The following is a 16,858-nucleotide window of genomic DNA, read 5'->3' as shown; positions in this document are numbered from 1 at the left end:
GCTCTTTATTAGCTGGACCTCTACGCCACTGGCCATTTGTGTTGCTTCTGGCTATGATGCTTTTGTGTTTAATTGAAGCTTTTCTATTTGCCAGTGATTTTTAGTGCTCTCCTGACGATCATGGAAACCAGTGACTGCTAGTTCCCAGATGAATACAGCACCACCAGCAACAGAGCAGCCTTTCCCGCATACACCGCTCTCCCATGCAAAAACTAGCGATGAGACCAGATACCCGGGGCAGCAGGATGTGTGAATTGGGTGAAGCAGCAATTTCTAACTGTCACTGTGCTGCCAGCGTCATTGTGGGACAGAAACTGCTTCTGCCTCACAAATTTGGCGCCTAGGACTGCTACTTAGTTATGCTATTGCTCCCATGCTGTATATATGTACTTGGTTTCAACGCTGCCTGAAGCAGCCATCTTTAAGGTACATAAGGGGGCTCAATCCTTTATTTCTCTTAGGGCATGTCAACATGTGCTTTCACGCATGCCTAAACATAATGCACATTTGCCTAAAGCGCATTAAGGTGATTTAGGCATGTGTCTACATGTGCATGCATAAAACAGGTATCAAATTTTGAGCAAATAGCTAAATCGCATTGACAAACATACAGATGTACTAATGTGCATTAATGCCAATGTGTGGGCTGATTTGGGACTAAAGTTTGTCCCAAGTCAATGGGCACACGCCAATTAATGTGCATTAGCGTGTCTACAAATTGGTTAATGCGCTTTGGCATAAAGCAGGTATCAAATTTATGCATGAATAGCCTTAAATTGCCATTTTAAGGTGCATTAAGGATGTGCACGTGTAGACCCGCACCCTTAATGTGTCTTAAATCAAGCTAATGCACATTAAATGAGCACGTGTAGACCCACCCTTAGACTGTCATCTCAGGGTGGCAAGAATAGGCTTATGTCTATGTAGGAATATTGCACTGGAATAATCTATGGTGTGAATTTAGCCTGATCTAGTTAGACAAGAGCAAAGGCTTGTGTTCAGGCTCTCCATTTTGAGTGATCATCTTGATTTACCTGAAGCCAGTTGGGACCAAATTGAAGCAAAATCAGCATATGCGTGACCACACAGGGATTTCATTGGCTTAATGGCATCAGTTTAAAAACATACTTCATCTCTGGTTTATGTTTGAGGTTTATCAGGACTGGCTGTTGTGGCTTCAGAACTTAATTTGAATTAACTTTTAAGCACAGATAAGCCCTAAATTATACAAGGATAAATGTCCTAAGTAGGCAAGGCTTTAGGGACACAAGTGATATGCTTATCTCTCAAAGTCTGATGCAGGGAGTTCCTTAAACTCTTTGAGTCCTTCTATTGGCCTCAGAAGCTCTGGGACAGCACAGATATCCTTTGCAAGGCTTAGGAAAGTGTCTCATAGTGACATGGCTGGCCACTTTTTCTGCTGATAAGAGAAAAGCTATCACATAGCCCTACTGTAGAGGACACTTGAGAGGCAGTGTTCAGCCAGAGGTGAAGAAACTGTGTTTTCTTTATGGCTACGGGAAACTCTACAAAGTAAAAAGCAAATACAGGAAGAAAATATTTCAGAAGAGAGAGTGGAAGCAGCAGTATTGCACCAGGTCTTTCATAACAAACCCTCATCCTTCTCAAAGTTTGGGTGACCACAAAAATCATGCATGCTCTGTTGTTCTTTCAAACAGTACATATTGTGGTAGCTAGTGTTAGGCGCTCTGCAGTAGGAAATGCCTCCTCCCTCAACTGACACGGTTATGCTAGGAAATCTCTTTAAATGTAGACCAGCTCCAGCTATACACTGGGAGGCTGTTGACTGCAGTAGCGCCCGTGGAGTCTGCAGTCAGCTCTGGGGTGGAGTCTGTGGAGAGCTTTTTTACTAGTGAAGGGGGAAGATCCTGGTTTGACTCCAGTTAAGGTTGGAGAATGGGAAGCTAAGGAAATCGCCTTTGTATGGATTAACTGAGCCCACTTGATTGAGACTCCTCAATAGGCAATGTTTTGGCAGTCCCTAAAAATCTGTCTCGATACTTTTCAGAACAGAGCCACCTCTTAATGCAGGGTGTATCTATGCTGCAGTCATTCCTGGCCAGTGGCTTGTAAGACTCGAGCGTAGCTTGGCAGTTGGAGAAGCTCAGTAAATCATTCTGCACTTAGTCCATGCTATGCTGCTGTTGCCACGCTGCTTAGCAGGACCCACAGTAGATCACTTAAAGCTTGCTTAGGCATGTCCACACAAGCTGCACTCACTGCAGCGATAACAGGGTAGACAGACATATCCTTAGCATGAAATTCTGGCCCAAAGTGAAGTTAGAGGGACTTTTACTGTTGACCCCAAATGGCGCCGGGTTCTCACTCCTTGTGTTCACTTTTAAAACAGTGAGGCAATGAAACAGATTGCCCAGGGAAGGTGGTGCAGTCTCCTGCACTGGAGGCTTTCAAAAGGAGACTGGATAAGGGATGATTTAGGAACAGCAGTCCTGCATTCGTGTATGCAGATGGGCCAAAATGACCCTCAGAGTCTCTTCTATCTTTCTAACTCTTTGTGAATTAATTCAGGCTTCCCAGAGAACTGGGAAACAAAACCCATTCTGGCTCTGCATTTACCTGCGTCTCTCAGTTTGCATCAGGACTGTTTAAATCTTTTTCATTGGTAAAAAAAAAACCTTTCCACCACAAAATGAAAATTCTGGTGAAAATCTTTCACTGCGACTGAAAGTTAGGCCAGCTCTAATCATGATCTATAGCATTTGCTTTTCACATTGTAACTCAGTCCCTTTTCTTCTTCTATTGTTTTTCAGTGATGCAAACCAAAGGGGCACAGGGTGGTTAAAGCGAGCTTCCCTCTGTACCATCTCCCACACAGATGCACGTTTAAGACTGCTGCAGACAACTGTATAATGTGCAGCAGATGTGTAACGTGTGAGTCACTCTCCAGCTTTCCAGGGGACAATAGATGGATTGCTCCAGACCCAGTGTTCTCCTATCTTAGCACATTTTCCAAGTGCCTTTTATTATTTTCCATTCCACATTAAAACTAAATGACAACATTTTAAGCTTCACCGCTGTTTGGAGTGACGTCTGCAGAAGAGTATTTAAATGATCTTATTTTACATTCCTCCAGAGTTACATTATAGGACTTACAAGAGACATTACCAGTATATGGAGTTTAGAGAGCTACAAAACAGCTGCATGTGACACATCGTCATTTATTTCCATGACTGTTTGAGAAATGACTGAGAATCTACAGGATGCAAATTACTAGAAGCTCAGAGGATGGAGTGAAACGCAAATAATGTGTCTGTGTGTATGGACCAATGGAGTCTAGAGACCGTGACTGGTAAAAAAAATGGAGAGGAGGGAAATGAGTGGAGCGCTGTCTGAACTCCTACCCCCACTGGATTGCAACTGCTGTTTCTAAGAGGCTGTGGAAAGGAACCCACCAGTGAACATTGTGAATGACCTTCATTTCTCACTGTGACTGTCACTCTGCAATCGTGTACTGCAGAGCTTTTGCCAAATTCTCGGAGGGGAAGGCCTGTGTGATTCGTGTGACTAGTGGAGATGATGGTGTTGGCAGACAGCAAGCCAAGCATCCCTGAGCCCTTTTAAACACCAGCTCAGAGTCTGCCTGGACCAAACAAACTCCAGACAGGGTCTGTTTAGGCTTCATTCACCTCGAATATACAGATTTGTTCCTGGTCAGAGCTGTGTTTGCTGGGGCAGAGTCTGGCTGTTCCTTGCCTTGATGACTGGGCTGCTTTTGTGAATGAGGTGCAGCCTCACTGTGGGCCTTTAACTGTGTTTAATTTTGATTTGGTTTGGTTTGGCCTAGATGCTGAGACCCTCTTTTGTTTCAAGAAGAGGTTTGCAAAGAAAAATGAATGGGAGGAATCCCATTCTGTTTGCTTGCTGATGTGGAGATGGGAAAGTGCCAGTATCTCTCAACGTGCATTCCTCCTGCAGGCCTGAAAGGGAAACACGGTATAAGCTGTAAGATGATGTATTAGCAGTTGGCTAAGCAGAGCAGAAAAAGCAGAACAAATACATCCCTGCCCTGTCCTAACAGAGAAGAAGAGAGAAACTGTGTCTTAAATCCACAGCTGTAATAAACAGTTGTATGCTCAGCCACACAGCTGTACCATCAGGAACAGAGCTCAGGGCTTTGTTTGCATCAATAACACTGAAAAAAGACTCTCAACACTGTTTTGCTGTATCACCATCCTCTACATCCTGCTGCTGTGTGGCGTTTTGTTTTTTTTAAGGGTTTTGAGGATTACATTGGCAGCTTCTGGCTTAAATGACTACGCGTTCCTCTGTCCTGGTATCATAAGCTGTCTAGCCGGCCCTGATGAAAGAGCATCCTTGGGGTACATTTTGGCCCACTTCCTGTAGGATATGAAGAAAGCAATCACTGGGAAAATGTTACTACAGAATGAGGGTAACTTTGGGGATTCAGAGCTCCATAAACGAGTCCTTGTAACAGTGCTGCACTGCTAGTCCGTGAGTAAGGAGGTTGTTCCAAAGTACACTGCCTTGCTACAATCCTGGCAGATTTTGATGCGACTGGTGGTTGTTAGTCTAAACCACTTCTGAGTTCAGGGAGAAGGAGGAGTAGCAGAGCTGGTGCCCAGGGACTCATGGAGAGATTCCTTGAGCAGAGTCTTTTAACACGGGTCACAGTGGTCTCTATCTTTGTCACCTCTGTCCTGCTCCTGGGTAAATGCTTGTTGTCATGGTGCCCCAAGCTACCCTGCCTTCGCTGTGTGGAACGAAGAGGCAGGCAGGGCACGCTGGACTCCATCCCTGCGCTGTCCACTGTGCCTTGCCCCACGGTGACTCTGGAGGAGGTGGAGGGGTTTTATCGGGAGTTGCACACTCCAACTGGGGGCAGGATGGTGATGAAGCAGCTGCTGAACAAGTTGCTGGTCTACGTAGGCAAGGAGGTGGACCACAGGGGTGCTTGTCTCATGCTGACGGAGATGGGCATCTCACTAGCCATTCCCCCAGGTAAATCTTTGCCAGCCCCTTTATCTTTGCTTCCTTCCTATGGCCGTCTTTCACCCCATGTTGTACCAGGAGATGGGCTGTTTGCGTGCATTAACGCTGATTTATTTTGGATGCTAACAGTGGAGCTGAAGATCCAGCCTATTCAAAAGGCCCAAAGCTTTGAAACTCACTTCCCCACATAGGCTTCCCTTCTGGGCAGGATGCAAACCCATCTTCTTTGCCAGGGGGTTGGGGAAGGAGTGGATGAGTAGAACAAAAGGCACTGGGGGTTGTATCTGCACAGCACAACGGAAGTGCAACTGGGCCAGGAGATGGTATATCCGTGTTAAACTTTAATCAAGCTGGAGACGGTAACAGCAGTAAAGAAACCAAACTAGCAATCCTAATATGTACCCAGTCCCTGATGGGAGGTACAGCCTGTGGCGGGCCAGTAGGGGGCGCTCCTGGGTTGAGCCGCCCACCTCCCTGCACCCGACCACCTTCCAGGCTCCAAATGCCTCCCTGGGGGCGCTTCACGTCTGGCCGACCCCCTTCCTGGAGCACGCTCGCTAGCCTGGGGGTACCGTAGCTGCCACCACCCTGAGAAGGGACTCACTCTGGGCCCTGTGTCCTCGGGGAAATACAGGCCTAAAGTCCTACGGGTACTCGACCCGGTACAGGCACTTGGGGCACTACCCCAAGTCGGGGGCAAAAAGGAAAGTCTCCCTTAGTTTGCAGACCCAAGGGGTCTCCTGGGCATAATTTAGACCCACCCCTCAATAAGTCTCCTACACCGGTCACAAAGGAGAACTTTATTGATTACAGGAGTAGGGTGAAAATAGGGTACAAGATTGAGCAATATCCTAGAAATCCTAAAGAGCAAACAGTCTGGCTGAGGTAGCTTTTTGATCACGCATCTGAGTTACTGCCAGCTCGATCTCTAATCAGATCTCGAATAGCTTACTCACAAGCATCTTCCAAAGGCCGGTGAAGTTTCCCTTTGGAGACAGGCCATTTCTAGCTCGTGAGTTTTGGGGGAGTGAGCCAGTTTCGGATGGTAAAGCTCCTCTCAGTCCCCCGCATGGCTGCTGCCCCCTCCTCCTGGGCAATCTTAACTTATGTGGCCCCTGTGACCTCATTCACCTGGTCCAGTGGAGGCCAGCTCCAGTTGGCTGTCGGCCAACCAATTTGAAATACATCACTAGTTGCCGGGCGGACTCCAGCCCACCAGGTAGATGCCCCTCACCCAGGTAGGTGATACCAGTCCCGTGGGCAGAGGGAGCAGGTTTCCCCCTCCCTCAGGAATGCAGCCAGCTCAGGTTACCTAAAGAGAGAGGGTAAGAGTGTGTCTCCTCTGCTGGGCCCGTCCCACAGAGATTTTGGGGAGAAACCAAGGTGGCTTTCTGCCACACAGCCCACACTAAGCTCTATGCCACTGCACCTTCCCCAGTATGGTTGCCAATGCTAGCCACATTGGAGAGACCTCAGGTGCTCCTCCTTGCACTGCGGTCTTACCTTCATTGTGCTGTGGACCCATCCTAGATCTCCTGAAGGACCGTTACGAAGGAAGGGCTGTCTTTCCTCCTGTGGTAGCCAGCTGAGTGATGCAACAGCTCTTGTGACCTTCCTATGAGAGATGGTCCATTAGAAAGGACCCAGAGTTGGGGACAGGCACTGAGCAAGTCACAACACACCCATCCAACACTTTGTCATGTCCCCCTGGGTAATCTCATGTGAAGCATAAGATTAGAGGAATTTGGGGGGCGGGATGGGAAGCCACCACAGAGAGTGCTGGAGCAGGTCTGTGCGAGACAAACATTCAGCCTTGCTGGTTATGATTGCAGGGGCAGTAGCACTGGGACAGACCAAGAAGGTCTCTTTGGTGCTCATCTGGGACCTGTCGGATTCTCCCCCGCTCTCCAGCTCGCAGGCCCTCGTCAGCCCGGTTGTGTACTGCGGGCCCCACGGTTCGGTGTTCCAGAAGCCGTGTCAGCTGGTGTTCAAGCACTGTGCGGGGAGCGTGACTCAAGCAAGGGCTTATACTAGCAACACTGACCTCCTCGGTGCTAAGGCCTGGTGCTCCGTCCAGGACAGAGAGGAGCTCAAGGCAAGGACCACTAGGGACGAATGCCAGATACAGCTCTCACACTTCAGGTCAGTGGGTTTTACGTCTGCTTCATGTCCTAGCACTTAAACCGCTGAGCCAGCCAGAGCCTTGCGAGCTGCGTGAGCAGCTGGGAAGCGGTATGTCCGAGACGAGCTGGGCATCAGGATGCCCGGGCTCTATTCCCTAGCTCTGGCACTGACTTACTTTGTAACCTCGGGTGAGTCATTTTAAGGCACCGCTTCCCAAGTGATTGCCTAAAGGTGGGCACTTAAATCCATTATCAAGCAGTAAAATAGATGGCTGGACTGAGAGCTGTTAAGTGCCCCCTGCTCCCCTTGCCCTCAGCACCTGTGCAAAGGGGGCTACTTGATTAGGCCTTGTGCCTCACTGTAGCTCTCTTAAATCAGGACTAGTTCCTGGTCCTTTTACAGCAATAAGGAAGGCTCTGCCATGTGCCAGCCTGTAATGACTCACTGCCTGGCCAACAGGCTCCCGAGACTATGCGCCACGTAGACTGCAAGACCAGAAGGAGATGATAACCCTGGGTAGCTGTGGTCCCCACCCGGTATCACCTGCACACTGGAACACGTGGCTCTCAGAGGCTTCGGGGTTCCCAGCTGTAGAACTTCGCTCCTGGGACTCGACTTCTGCCACCTCCAGACAGAGATTTTCTTTGTTCCCTCTTCCCCCTACAGAACTCCTCCCTCCCTCTCCACAGACAGTGGTGTCCGCTCCTGTGGCCCAATTCCCAGGAACTTGTCTGATTCCACCCTTTATTGCTGCAAAGTAGGATCCTTCCAGTTCATGTCTTAACCCTTCTGTCCATCTGCCCTTTCTCCTGCTGTCTGGCTCCCCCACAGCCTCTACACCTGTGTCCTCGAAGCCCCGTGGAAGGCAGAGGCTCGGAAGTGGCTGCAGCTGGCCATCTTCTGCTCCCCACTAGCTGCTGACCAGACTCACCTCCAAATCCGCATATACTTCCTCAACAACACACCCTGTGCCCTGCAGTGGGCAGTTACCAATGAGCAGCCCTTTCGAGGAGGTCTCTGTGGCCCAGTCCAGATCTTCGATTTCACTGGCAGAACCAAGGATATGTGCCTGGCTCTCAAGTACCTCTCGGATGGTAAGAGCAGTGGCTGCACCTGGGCTGGATTTTAACTAGTGATTGAGAGGTGGAGGGCCGTGTTCTGTTCATACTAATGGAGTTAGCGGGATTGTGCTGGTGTGCCTTGGAGCAGCAGCCGGGTTGTTATACAAGCCCTAGGCTATCCAGACCTCCTTCCTTTTCCTTTGTCTAGACCTTGAACCTGGTTCTGCACTGCAAATCAGAAACAGTTGTGCTGAGATCAGTGGGATGAAATGGTGAATGCAGAATCGGTCCCGTCAGTGCAGGGCTTTTATCTAGGTAGACAGTGCTTGATTTAGCCCATCTTTCAGGGACAGGAGAAAACCCCAGTCGTACTGAACGGAGCTGGGCAGATACCACCAACAGAGTTTCAGAAGTGTTTCTTTCTGTTACTACCCGAACTTGCTTTTCCGGGACTGACACCCATTCGTTCCCCTCAAATGTTCTAGTCTAACGAACAAGTCAGCTGGCAGGGATGTTCATGGAAAGCAGATTGCAAGCAAATATTAGGGAATCCTTGCAGAGAGGGAATGCTTAGTGTGTACAATGCAAAGGTCATTGGCCTAACCCAAGCTGCCTAGCTCAGACACGACTGGTCTCTGCTGTTTTAGATCTAGAGCATCAGGTTCAATCCTCATAGCATTAGATTTAGAGCATAGATTCAGTCCTCATAACATGATAGAGCTGTTCACTCCTGCCATCTGACAAGGTATGCACATCTGGTAATGAAGGAAAAACCAACTGCATGGCCCTTGTATCCAGTCAAATGTTCTGGGTTCAAAATGCTCCCCAGCAGGAATTAGTGAGAGAGATGGCTGGGAGAATGGATTTGGAGTGATGAATAAATTGGAGACAAAATGACCTCCTCGTGGATGATTCATGAAGAGGAATATTGACCTAATAAAGAACTTGTTATGAGCTGTCCTTCCAGTTCTCTCACTAAGGCCCTGTTACTATAGGAAATGCAGGAGGTGTTTAGTGGGAATCATTGAGAAATCCAGTCCTACATATTTCCTTTTAGCTAAAAGCCCATTTATTTCAATCCATTTATGTCAGCACACCCAGAGATACAAGAAACTAATAGATTGATAATATTTGCCTCTGGGCATGTGTTCTCCAAGGGAAGAAAATCACTGCATTGGCTTTGTGCTGAATTTGATGAAAGGCCAGGAGTTTTCAAGGCAGGTGCTACAACTGCAGGGACTGAGCAAAGAAAATGTGGCTAAAGTTCCAGGAGTTGTTTTTGTTCTTATTAACAATTAAATAGCAATAATATCCTGCCAGTTCCTGTTTCGCTCCCTGATAACTAACTAGCAAAAACCCTGTTGACTTTGACCTGTTGTGACAGTGCCTAAACACGAATGTCAGGAGGTGTCGTGCCCTAGAGATGTCTCTTCCATGGTCTGCAGTAGATCTTTCAAACAACCAAAGAAAAGAAAACTCCTACCACATTGTACGTGGAGCTGTGGCAAAGAAGAGATTTTTAGAGCTACATGCTCTGCTGGTATAAAGCAGCACAGATACACTGAAGTCAGCGGAGTTGCACTAGTTTCCACTACCTTGAGGCTATAGGGAATGCTAGCTCTTTGCACAGGATCTCTCCTCTTTAGTCAGGAATCTCACTGTCATGTCTCGGTTCTTTGACGCAAGAAATACAGAAACCTGGAGGGCAATTAAATAACAGGGGGAGGTGTACCATAGTGTGAGGCCACTACTGCCATTCAGAGCTTCACTGGAACCATTTCACCCCCTGCAGGTTGGGAAAACGTGGATGACAGTAGCTGCCAGGTTGTCCCCCACCTCCACATCTGGCATGGAAGATGCCCATTTCGCTCCTTCTGTTTCCGGAGGAAGCAGGTAGCCCCCCCGCTGTGTCTGTGCAAATGGCCCTATCCATTCATTGCTCAGAACTTACTATGTGATTTTAAAAATCCCTCCAAAGAGCATGGTCTAGTGGTTAAAACAGGAGTCACTGGGCCTCCTGAGTTCACTCCCTACCTCCAGGGGTCTTGGCAGTTGTTAGAGCAAGAGACTGATTTCTATTCTTATAATTTGTTCCCCTCTCTGTGCCTCTGTTTCACCATCTTCAAAATGGGGCCAATAAATGCCCACTTTCCTGGGGGCTTGCAAGGGTCAGTTAATGAAGGCCAACAGGAGGAAAGGCATTGCAGAAGGATAGAGCACAAATGCTTGTTGCACAATGAGAGAGGAAAAACAGGTTCCTAATTCTCTTCTTTGTTCTGAGGAACATTAATGCTGAGCGGGGGGCTTATGGAGAGGGGAATTCATTTGCTCGGACCTGCTTTCTTCACAACTGTTTTTCAATTTCCTTTTGAGCCATTCAGAATGAAGAAGGGGCTGTGCCTAGCGGTGAAATCATTGTGACAATGCACACCTACCAGAGCGTGAGTCCTGCACTTCTGCCTGAGCAGCAGTCTCCCTGCTCAATCTAGCTACCTGATCATCAATTAAACCTGGCTACCTAATCTGTCTCTTTACCCTACTTAAGGCTATCTGGTAGATTAGTCCAGTGTCATTTTAGGTCTTTGGATATTTGCCAGAAACCTGTACATACATACCCTGTTTAGCTTATCTAACTACTTAATCCAATACATGCAATGGTAACGCATGCATCAAGGTAGATTGAGGTATTGAGGACCAGATCCAGAAAAGGTATCTAAATAGGACCTTGCACTTGTGTATCTTTTTGTGTCTGGCCTTGTGCATTCCCCAGTCCTGACATGCCGAGGACCGGGGTGGATTTCATCGTGTGGGAGGCAAGAGCTCGAGGTCACTTCTTAATACTTCCATCTCTCGATGCCAGCCAGAACCATGGTTCAGCCTTTTCTCTCTCAGAAAACACTTGACACACAAAGGAGGCCATTTCCCATAAGAGACGCTCTGAGCAGCAGTAGCATGGATCTGGATCTTCTCCAAGCTCAGGGCAGCTCAGATCCAGAGTCTGAGACTGTACCTTTGGGGAGGCAAGGAACTGGTCAGAGAGCCTCAGTCTGGATTTAAACTGCTTAATATGCAACGGTTTCAGGGTCCTGAATTCTGCTCCAGGGCTAAGTGTGGTTAAATGATCAAAAAAGAAGATTTAAAATGATTTACCCTTATTTTTGGTTGGTAACTTTAATAACGAGCAATAACCACCACCCTCCCCCACCACCACCTTACTTGGTCTCTGGGTCAGGAGGCCTGGTGGATTACCAGAGCAGCTGGCAGGTTTATCAGAGCCATTTACCTTTTGTTAAAGTTTAACCATCAGCTGAGCAAAGAGATTAAACAGGGGCAGGGTTTATGTATTGATTGAGTGTTTGTGTATAGACTGTATGTGTCAGTTAAATCAGCCACTAGGGATGGGGAATACACTTGGCTCTCACATGGGTTTCACCTCAATGATTCCCAAGTACCAGTTTGGCCACTGTGTGATCAAGGTATTGATAGAAAGTGGGAACCAAGGGATACTGAATTCAGCAAGATCCCATAGCTTCCTCTACAGCTGTGACCCCCTTATCACCTGCACAACTCCAGTGGAGTTGGAGAAGCTGGCTGCTTCCTGTAAGGGGAGCCTGGATGAGCTCCACTGGGAAAGAGGTCTTTTCCACGTGCTGCAGAAAAAGGATTCGTCACTAACGTAGAGGGTGATGGAGTTTGTTCCACCTTCTGGCAAGGCAGTTTCACCTTTGTCACATGTTTTACATAGCCTCAGTCATGCTCACAGGGCCCTGGGGTAGCAAATAAAACCAGGCACCCCCCATCTTTCAAGACTCCCAAACCATAAAACCCTTGTGGATATTGAGGGATGAGAGAGGGCAGGCTGTGGGTTAATAAGGTACCTCCAGTCAGCATGGATTTTCAGACAGAGCAGGGAAGCTGCCTCCTCTTGCCCAGCCCATGAGCTGACTAGGCCATTCACCCACCCTAACACAGACTGCTCTTAGGGAGAAGGTAGCTCTTTCCCAGACCCAATGGCTACCTTGATCCTGAAAAAGTATGCAGAAACTCTGAGCAATTAGGCCTTACTCCCTTTCTAGAACAGCACAAAGGCTTGCTACAAAGGGTTTGGTTAGGGGGGGAGGACAGACCTGCAGCTAGCACAGGTAAAGATCATTAGCTGATAGCTCCAGAGGCCCAGGCTTACAGCTGGACTAAATTAGCATGCCTCCTCCTAAGGCAATGGAGCTCTAGCAGTTCACACCAGCTGTCCCCCTTCTCTGGGTGCATCATAGTGAGGGACGGGTCCTTTTCTTGCATGGGTGCAGATGGCATCAACAGATACAACCACACACCGAAGTGCTCATATTCCCTTGTTTCTAGCCTTGACTCTCTAACTGGATGCTGCCAAACTGGTCTGACACCCCCTCCCAACTGGATACTGGCTTGGTCTTTTGCCTATGAACCCCCTGGGATTTTTCTTGTCTCTGTAACATTTCTGACTGCAGCAGTCAGTCCTTATTTATGCCTGCGTAGGTTCAGAATCAGGCTCTCCATTGACCCAGTACCAGGGGTTGTGCAGCAAGGTGCCACCCAGCCCTGTGAAGGCTGCTTCTTGAGGGCATGGTGTAGTTGGATGCAGTTTGGGGAAATGACTTTTACTCTGCCTGTATCTCTCCTCTGCCTGTAGGGCCTGGAGAAGAAGTACATGGAAATCTTGAGATTTCAAGCCCCAGAAAATGGGTCACAGGTGACCCGAGTCTCCTCGTCTCCTCTTTGCAACAGGTGAGTGATGGGTCTGTTAAAGAGAGGTGGCTTGTAACGGGCTTCTAGCTGTAGGTGGGAGGTAGTCTCATCTCACAAGGTCTTCCTGCCCTGCTCCTCAGGTGGCAGGTACTGTAGTAGTGAGCTTCTTCTAGCTAGCTCTCCTGGAGGGCTCCCCACAGCAGCTCTTGCACAGAGCTTCCTTAGTGAGGGCTCCTACACTCTGCCCTGGGATTAGAGGAACTGGGAGAGCTGTCCATGCTGTCTGCCTACTTGTTCATTCCCTTTACCAAGGTGACTGGCACAGCCTGGGGGGGAAACTCCAGCAGAAGTCCTAAATCCCAGGAATTTGGACTAGGAGAAACCTGCACTCCAGTGCCATGCAGATAACCGCTGCATGAAGCGATTCCTATTGATTATGGCAGGCGGCGTATCTTCCATCTCCGAGGCAATGGCCCACATCCCTTTTGTCCAGGTAGTAGGCTGAGTGAATGCACCCCTTCTGCCTGAAAGCAGTGTGGTGGCTGATAAGTCCTTGGCAAACCAGAGCTATACAGGCAGGGGGTGGGTTGCAGAAGAGGCAGAGCTCTGGGCAGCAGGGCCACCATGTTCATCAGTAGCCAGTTTGGACTGAGTAATGCTGGTGTCCCCCCTCTTCCAGAATGCCCCGGGAACTCTTTGAGCAGTTGGAGATGTTGCTGGAGCCAAACAGCATCAGTGGGAATGACTGGCGCAAGCTGGCTTCCAGGTTGGGCCTGTGTGGTATGAAAATCAGGTACTTACAAGTCTTCTCTCAAGCTAAAAGAGCAGGGTGTGGGGGTGGGGAAGAGGAGAAATGCCACTGTGCCTCGCTGAGAGCATTGCTGGATTTGGCTGAAGCCTGAAGTTGTGTCGTGTATTATCGTGCTGTCTTCCTGGCAGTCTTGGACAGAAATGAGAGATGGAGGGATAGAACCGGCGAGGAGCAGCCCGCTCGTCTATGTTCTAAACTGGGGATCGGCAATGCGGGGCCATTTTCCTTGGCAAACCAAAACCGACCCAGACTCTGGGCAGCTTCTTAGGGAGGCTGCATGGGGCTCCGCACTCCTGGCACCAGCTCTGTGGCTGTGGGAGCTGTGAGGTCTGGAGCAGGGCAGCTCTGGCTCCTTCCCCACTATCTGCCCAGGCACATGGATGCAGCCGCTGCCGGCAACAAGGATTGGGGCCCTTGTGGCTCCCCCATCTCTGTCTCACCAAGTTGAGGTTGGGGTGATCTTGTCACTTCAGCCAAAAATGTTTCTGACCCCTGCTCTAAATACATACTTGCTGCTGGCTATGTAATGCTTCTCCTCCTTGTGCATACTGAAAATGATCCTGATAAGAATAACAATCAAGCCCTTTCATTCCCTCAAGTGCTTTATGGCTGGACAGTATGTGCCTCACTAATTAGTTTTGACCTGCAATTTCCTTTCTCGATTGCTTTTGGCCAAGGAGGTATGGCTGCATTAGAGATAAGGGCCCCTGGGCTTTGGGGCACATCAGGTAGGTGATGGTGATGCAACGTGCTTGAATGTAGCTGTCTTACACCCAGCGCTGCTGCACGCCACTCTGAAACATCAGGAGTCCTAGAGGATGGTGCATGAAATTTGAGGCTGGTTCTAGAGCACGTAGGTCAGTCTTTTTCCATGCTTGAATCACTGGTATGACCCATATTTACAATTGTGCTGCGTACCTGCAGCTCATTATACAGCCATTGAAAGCTAGGGGGTTGAGGCGGTGGAGAGGGCTAGGACTGTTGATTGGGACCCATGTAGTAAATATGAGTGGGGGAGCTTGAGCAAGAAAGAAAGAGGCTACCCATTGCAATGGAATGGGGTCTTGCTCCAGCTCCTTCAGACAGTTTTGGCAGAGGTCTGAGTCAAGACACAAAGGCATTCAGTACAAGTATCCAAGGTAAAGAGGCACTTGGGTATAATCTACCATAATATAGTCCTCTGGCTGACCGCTCCATAGGCCTGGGATGACCGGGACATGCATGGACTGATTTAGAGCTCATCTTGGTGAGAATCCAACCAGAGTCGGGGGCCGCTCTGCACTTCTAAAGATCAGACTGAAGTTTGGAAGTGGTGCCCTTTCCTAGAAATGTAGGGGTATGTGTGTGCACATGCACGCGCACACATGCCTGGGCCAGTTTTCAATTAACTCTTTCTCCAGACAATCCTGAACATTAGGAAACTGGTAGCAGTGCTGCCGAGTAACTTGATGAGCTACTGCATCAGGCTGAGTGCAAGGTTAAAGAGTGAATCTACTTTTTGCAGCAAAAGCTATGGTTAAGAGCTCAAGGCCTGACAGATCTCCAGTTAATTAACATTAATGAATCTGCCTAAATCCCCTAGGCTGCTTTGAAAGGTTCGGTCTGTTTGCTGCCCTATTCGGGCTTCCTGGGACAGTTAACCAAATAGCTGGGACTCTGGACTAAGATATACTTTGGAAGGTCAGGAAGGGGAACCTTATGCGTTAGCCATATAAGCGTGGCGGCCTTCTCAGAACATGCGAGAAGCTTGCATGAGGAAAACCAGGAGGGGATTTTGCAAGGATCCTCAGTGAAATAATGATCCTCTCATCAGATCTATCCCCTGGCCCTTCCATTCTTCTTATTCATAAATGTTAGGGGCCAGAAGGGGCCTCACAAAATCATCAGGTCCACCTGATGATCTGTCAGCTTGGTGGGCTGCCTGTGCTGTAGGCTCTGACTCAGATGTTTTTCAGGGGAAATGATCTACTCCTCACTCCAGTACCAGAAGCGGGAGGGAGGCATTTGGTTTCCAGGGAACAGGTCCAGCAGCCTGCCACTCAAAGCAGACTGACTCCTGCCCCAGGTTCCCATTTAGCCACACATACGGACAGCTATTCACCTTCCTGCTCTGATTCTGCTAAGGAAAGGTCTACACTTGTAGTCAAAGTGCCGTGGAGGAAACAACTGACATGGGGCCAGTCTCTCTCCATCTTAGTTGAAGCCTTTTGCTTGATGAGTAGTAACAGTTAGCATTTGCAGAGACCTTACCTCTGTACAGGAGCAGATGAGTGGTGTCAAGTCCTTTTAACAAATGGGAAAACTGAGTCAGTGGGAGGAAGTGACTTGCCCAAGACAGTGGGAGAGCCTGGATCAGAACTGAGGTCCAATTCCTGTCCCCTCCATTGTGTTTCATTGTCTTGGTGTTAGTAAAGGCTGTGTGGGGAAGCCTGGGTGCTGGGCAACTGACCCATGTTCCGCCTGGCAGGTATTTCTCATGCCAGCAAAGACCGGCAGCTGCTACCCTGGAGATCTTTGAAGAGCAGAATGGGAGCCTGAAGGAGCTCTACAACATCATGGTGGCCATGGACAGGTTGGACTGTGCCTCGGCCATCGAAAGCTTCCTGAATGGGACGGGGAACAGACACTGCTGCAATTTGCCTACCAGCCCCTTCAGAAATCATCACCAGCTGGTAAGAGACCGAGAGTCCCCAGAACAAGAACTGCAAGAACAAGGGCAGCCTATGGCATGGTCCCCAGGGAGAAAGGTGCTGGCACCAGAAGCTTATGAAAACCAAGCCCTGGAGGTGGAAGAGGAGAAAGTCTGAGCTGCAGCAGTGAGAGCTCCCCAGCCTGTACTCGCCCTGGCCTATTTGGATTTTGGAGACAGATTGCCTGGAAGGGAGCCTCTGGACTGAGCAGAAAGGCTCCCCACCCTCACGCTCCCAGCATTGGGTGCTTGGGGTGTGCAGCAACTTCCTCCATGTTGGCTGGACTCAGCTTCTCAAAGTTTGCATTGGACTATTTTCTGGCATTGCCGGCCAGTCTGGTTTCCCTATTACCTGGTGAGGGATGGCAGTGCCTGGTTGTTTCCAACTGCAGACTTAAGGGTGGTGTGGTTTCTGAGGCTAGACAAGAAAGAGATGCTTTTGAGTGCGATGACAAGTGA

At 48.9% G+C, this 16,858-nt stretch overlaps 1 protein-coding gene across 1 annotated transcript in view; it reads left to right on the top strand.

Moving 5' to 3' along the window:
- The window catches only part of UNC5CL (unc-5 family C-terminal like), a 37,749-nt gene extending 21,232 nt beyond the window's left edge, over positions 1 to 16,517 (top strand). Inside the window, exons 4-11 of the mRNA XM_090026337.1 lie at positions 2,793 to 5,001; positions 6,825 to 7,134; positions 7,948 to 8,210; positions 9,970 to 10,070; positions 10,559 to 10,618; positions 12,844 to 12,938; positions 13,579 to 13,692; positions 16,178 to 16,517. Of these exons, the coding sequence (XP_089882463.1) occupies positions 4,632 to 5,001; positions 6,825 to 7,134; positions 7,948 to 8,210; positions 9,970 to 10,070; positions 10,559 to 10,618; positions 12,844 to 12,938; positions 13,579 to 13,692; positions 16,178 to 16,517 (1,653 nt within the window). The 5' untranslated portion in view covers positions 2,793 to 4,631. The remainder of the gene's footprint in view (positions 1 to 2,792; positions 5,002 to 6,824; positions 7,135 to 7,947; positions 8,211 to 9,969; positions 10,071 to 10,558; positions 10,619 to 12,843; positions 12,939 to 13,578; positions 13,693 to 16,177) is intronic.
- Positions 16,518 to 16,858: the final 341 nt, after the last annotated feature.

This window comes from Crocodylus siamensis, chromosome 13 (assembly GCF_052110815.1).
Source record: "Crocodylus siamensis isolate JL-2025a chromosome 13, ASM5211081v1, whole genome shotgun sequence".
NCBI classification, from domain to species: Eukaryota; Metazoa; Chordata; order Crocodylia; family Crocodylidae; genus Crocodylus; species Crocodylus siamensis.
Note: the sequence above shows the minus strand (reverse complement) of the source record. Positions and strands in the feature narration are given on the sequence as shown.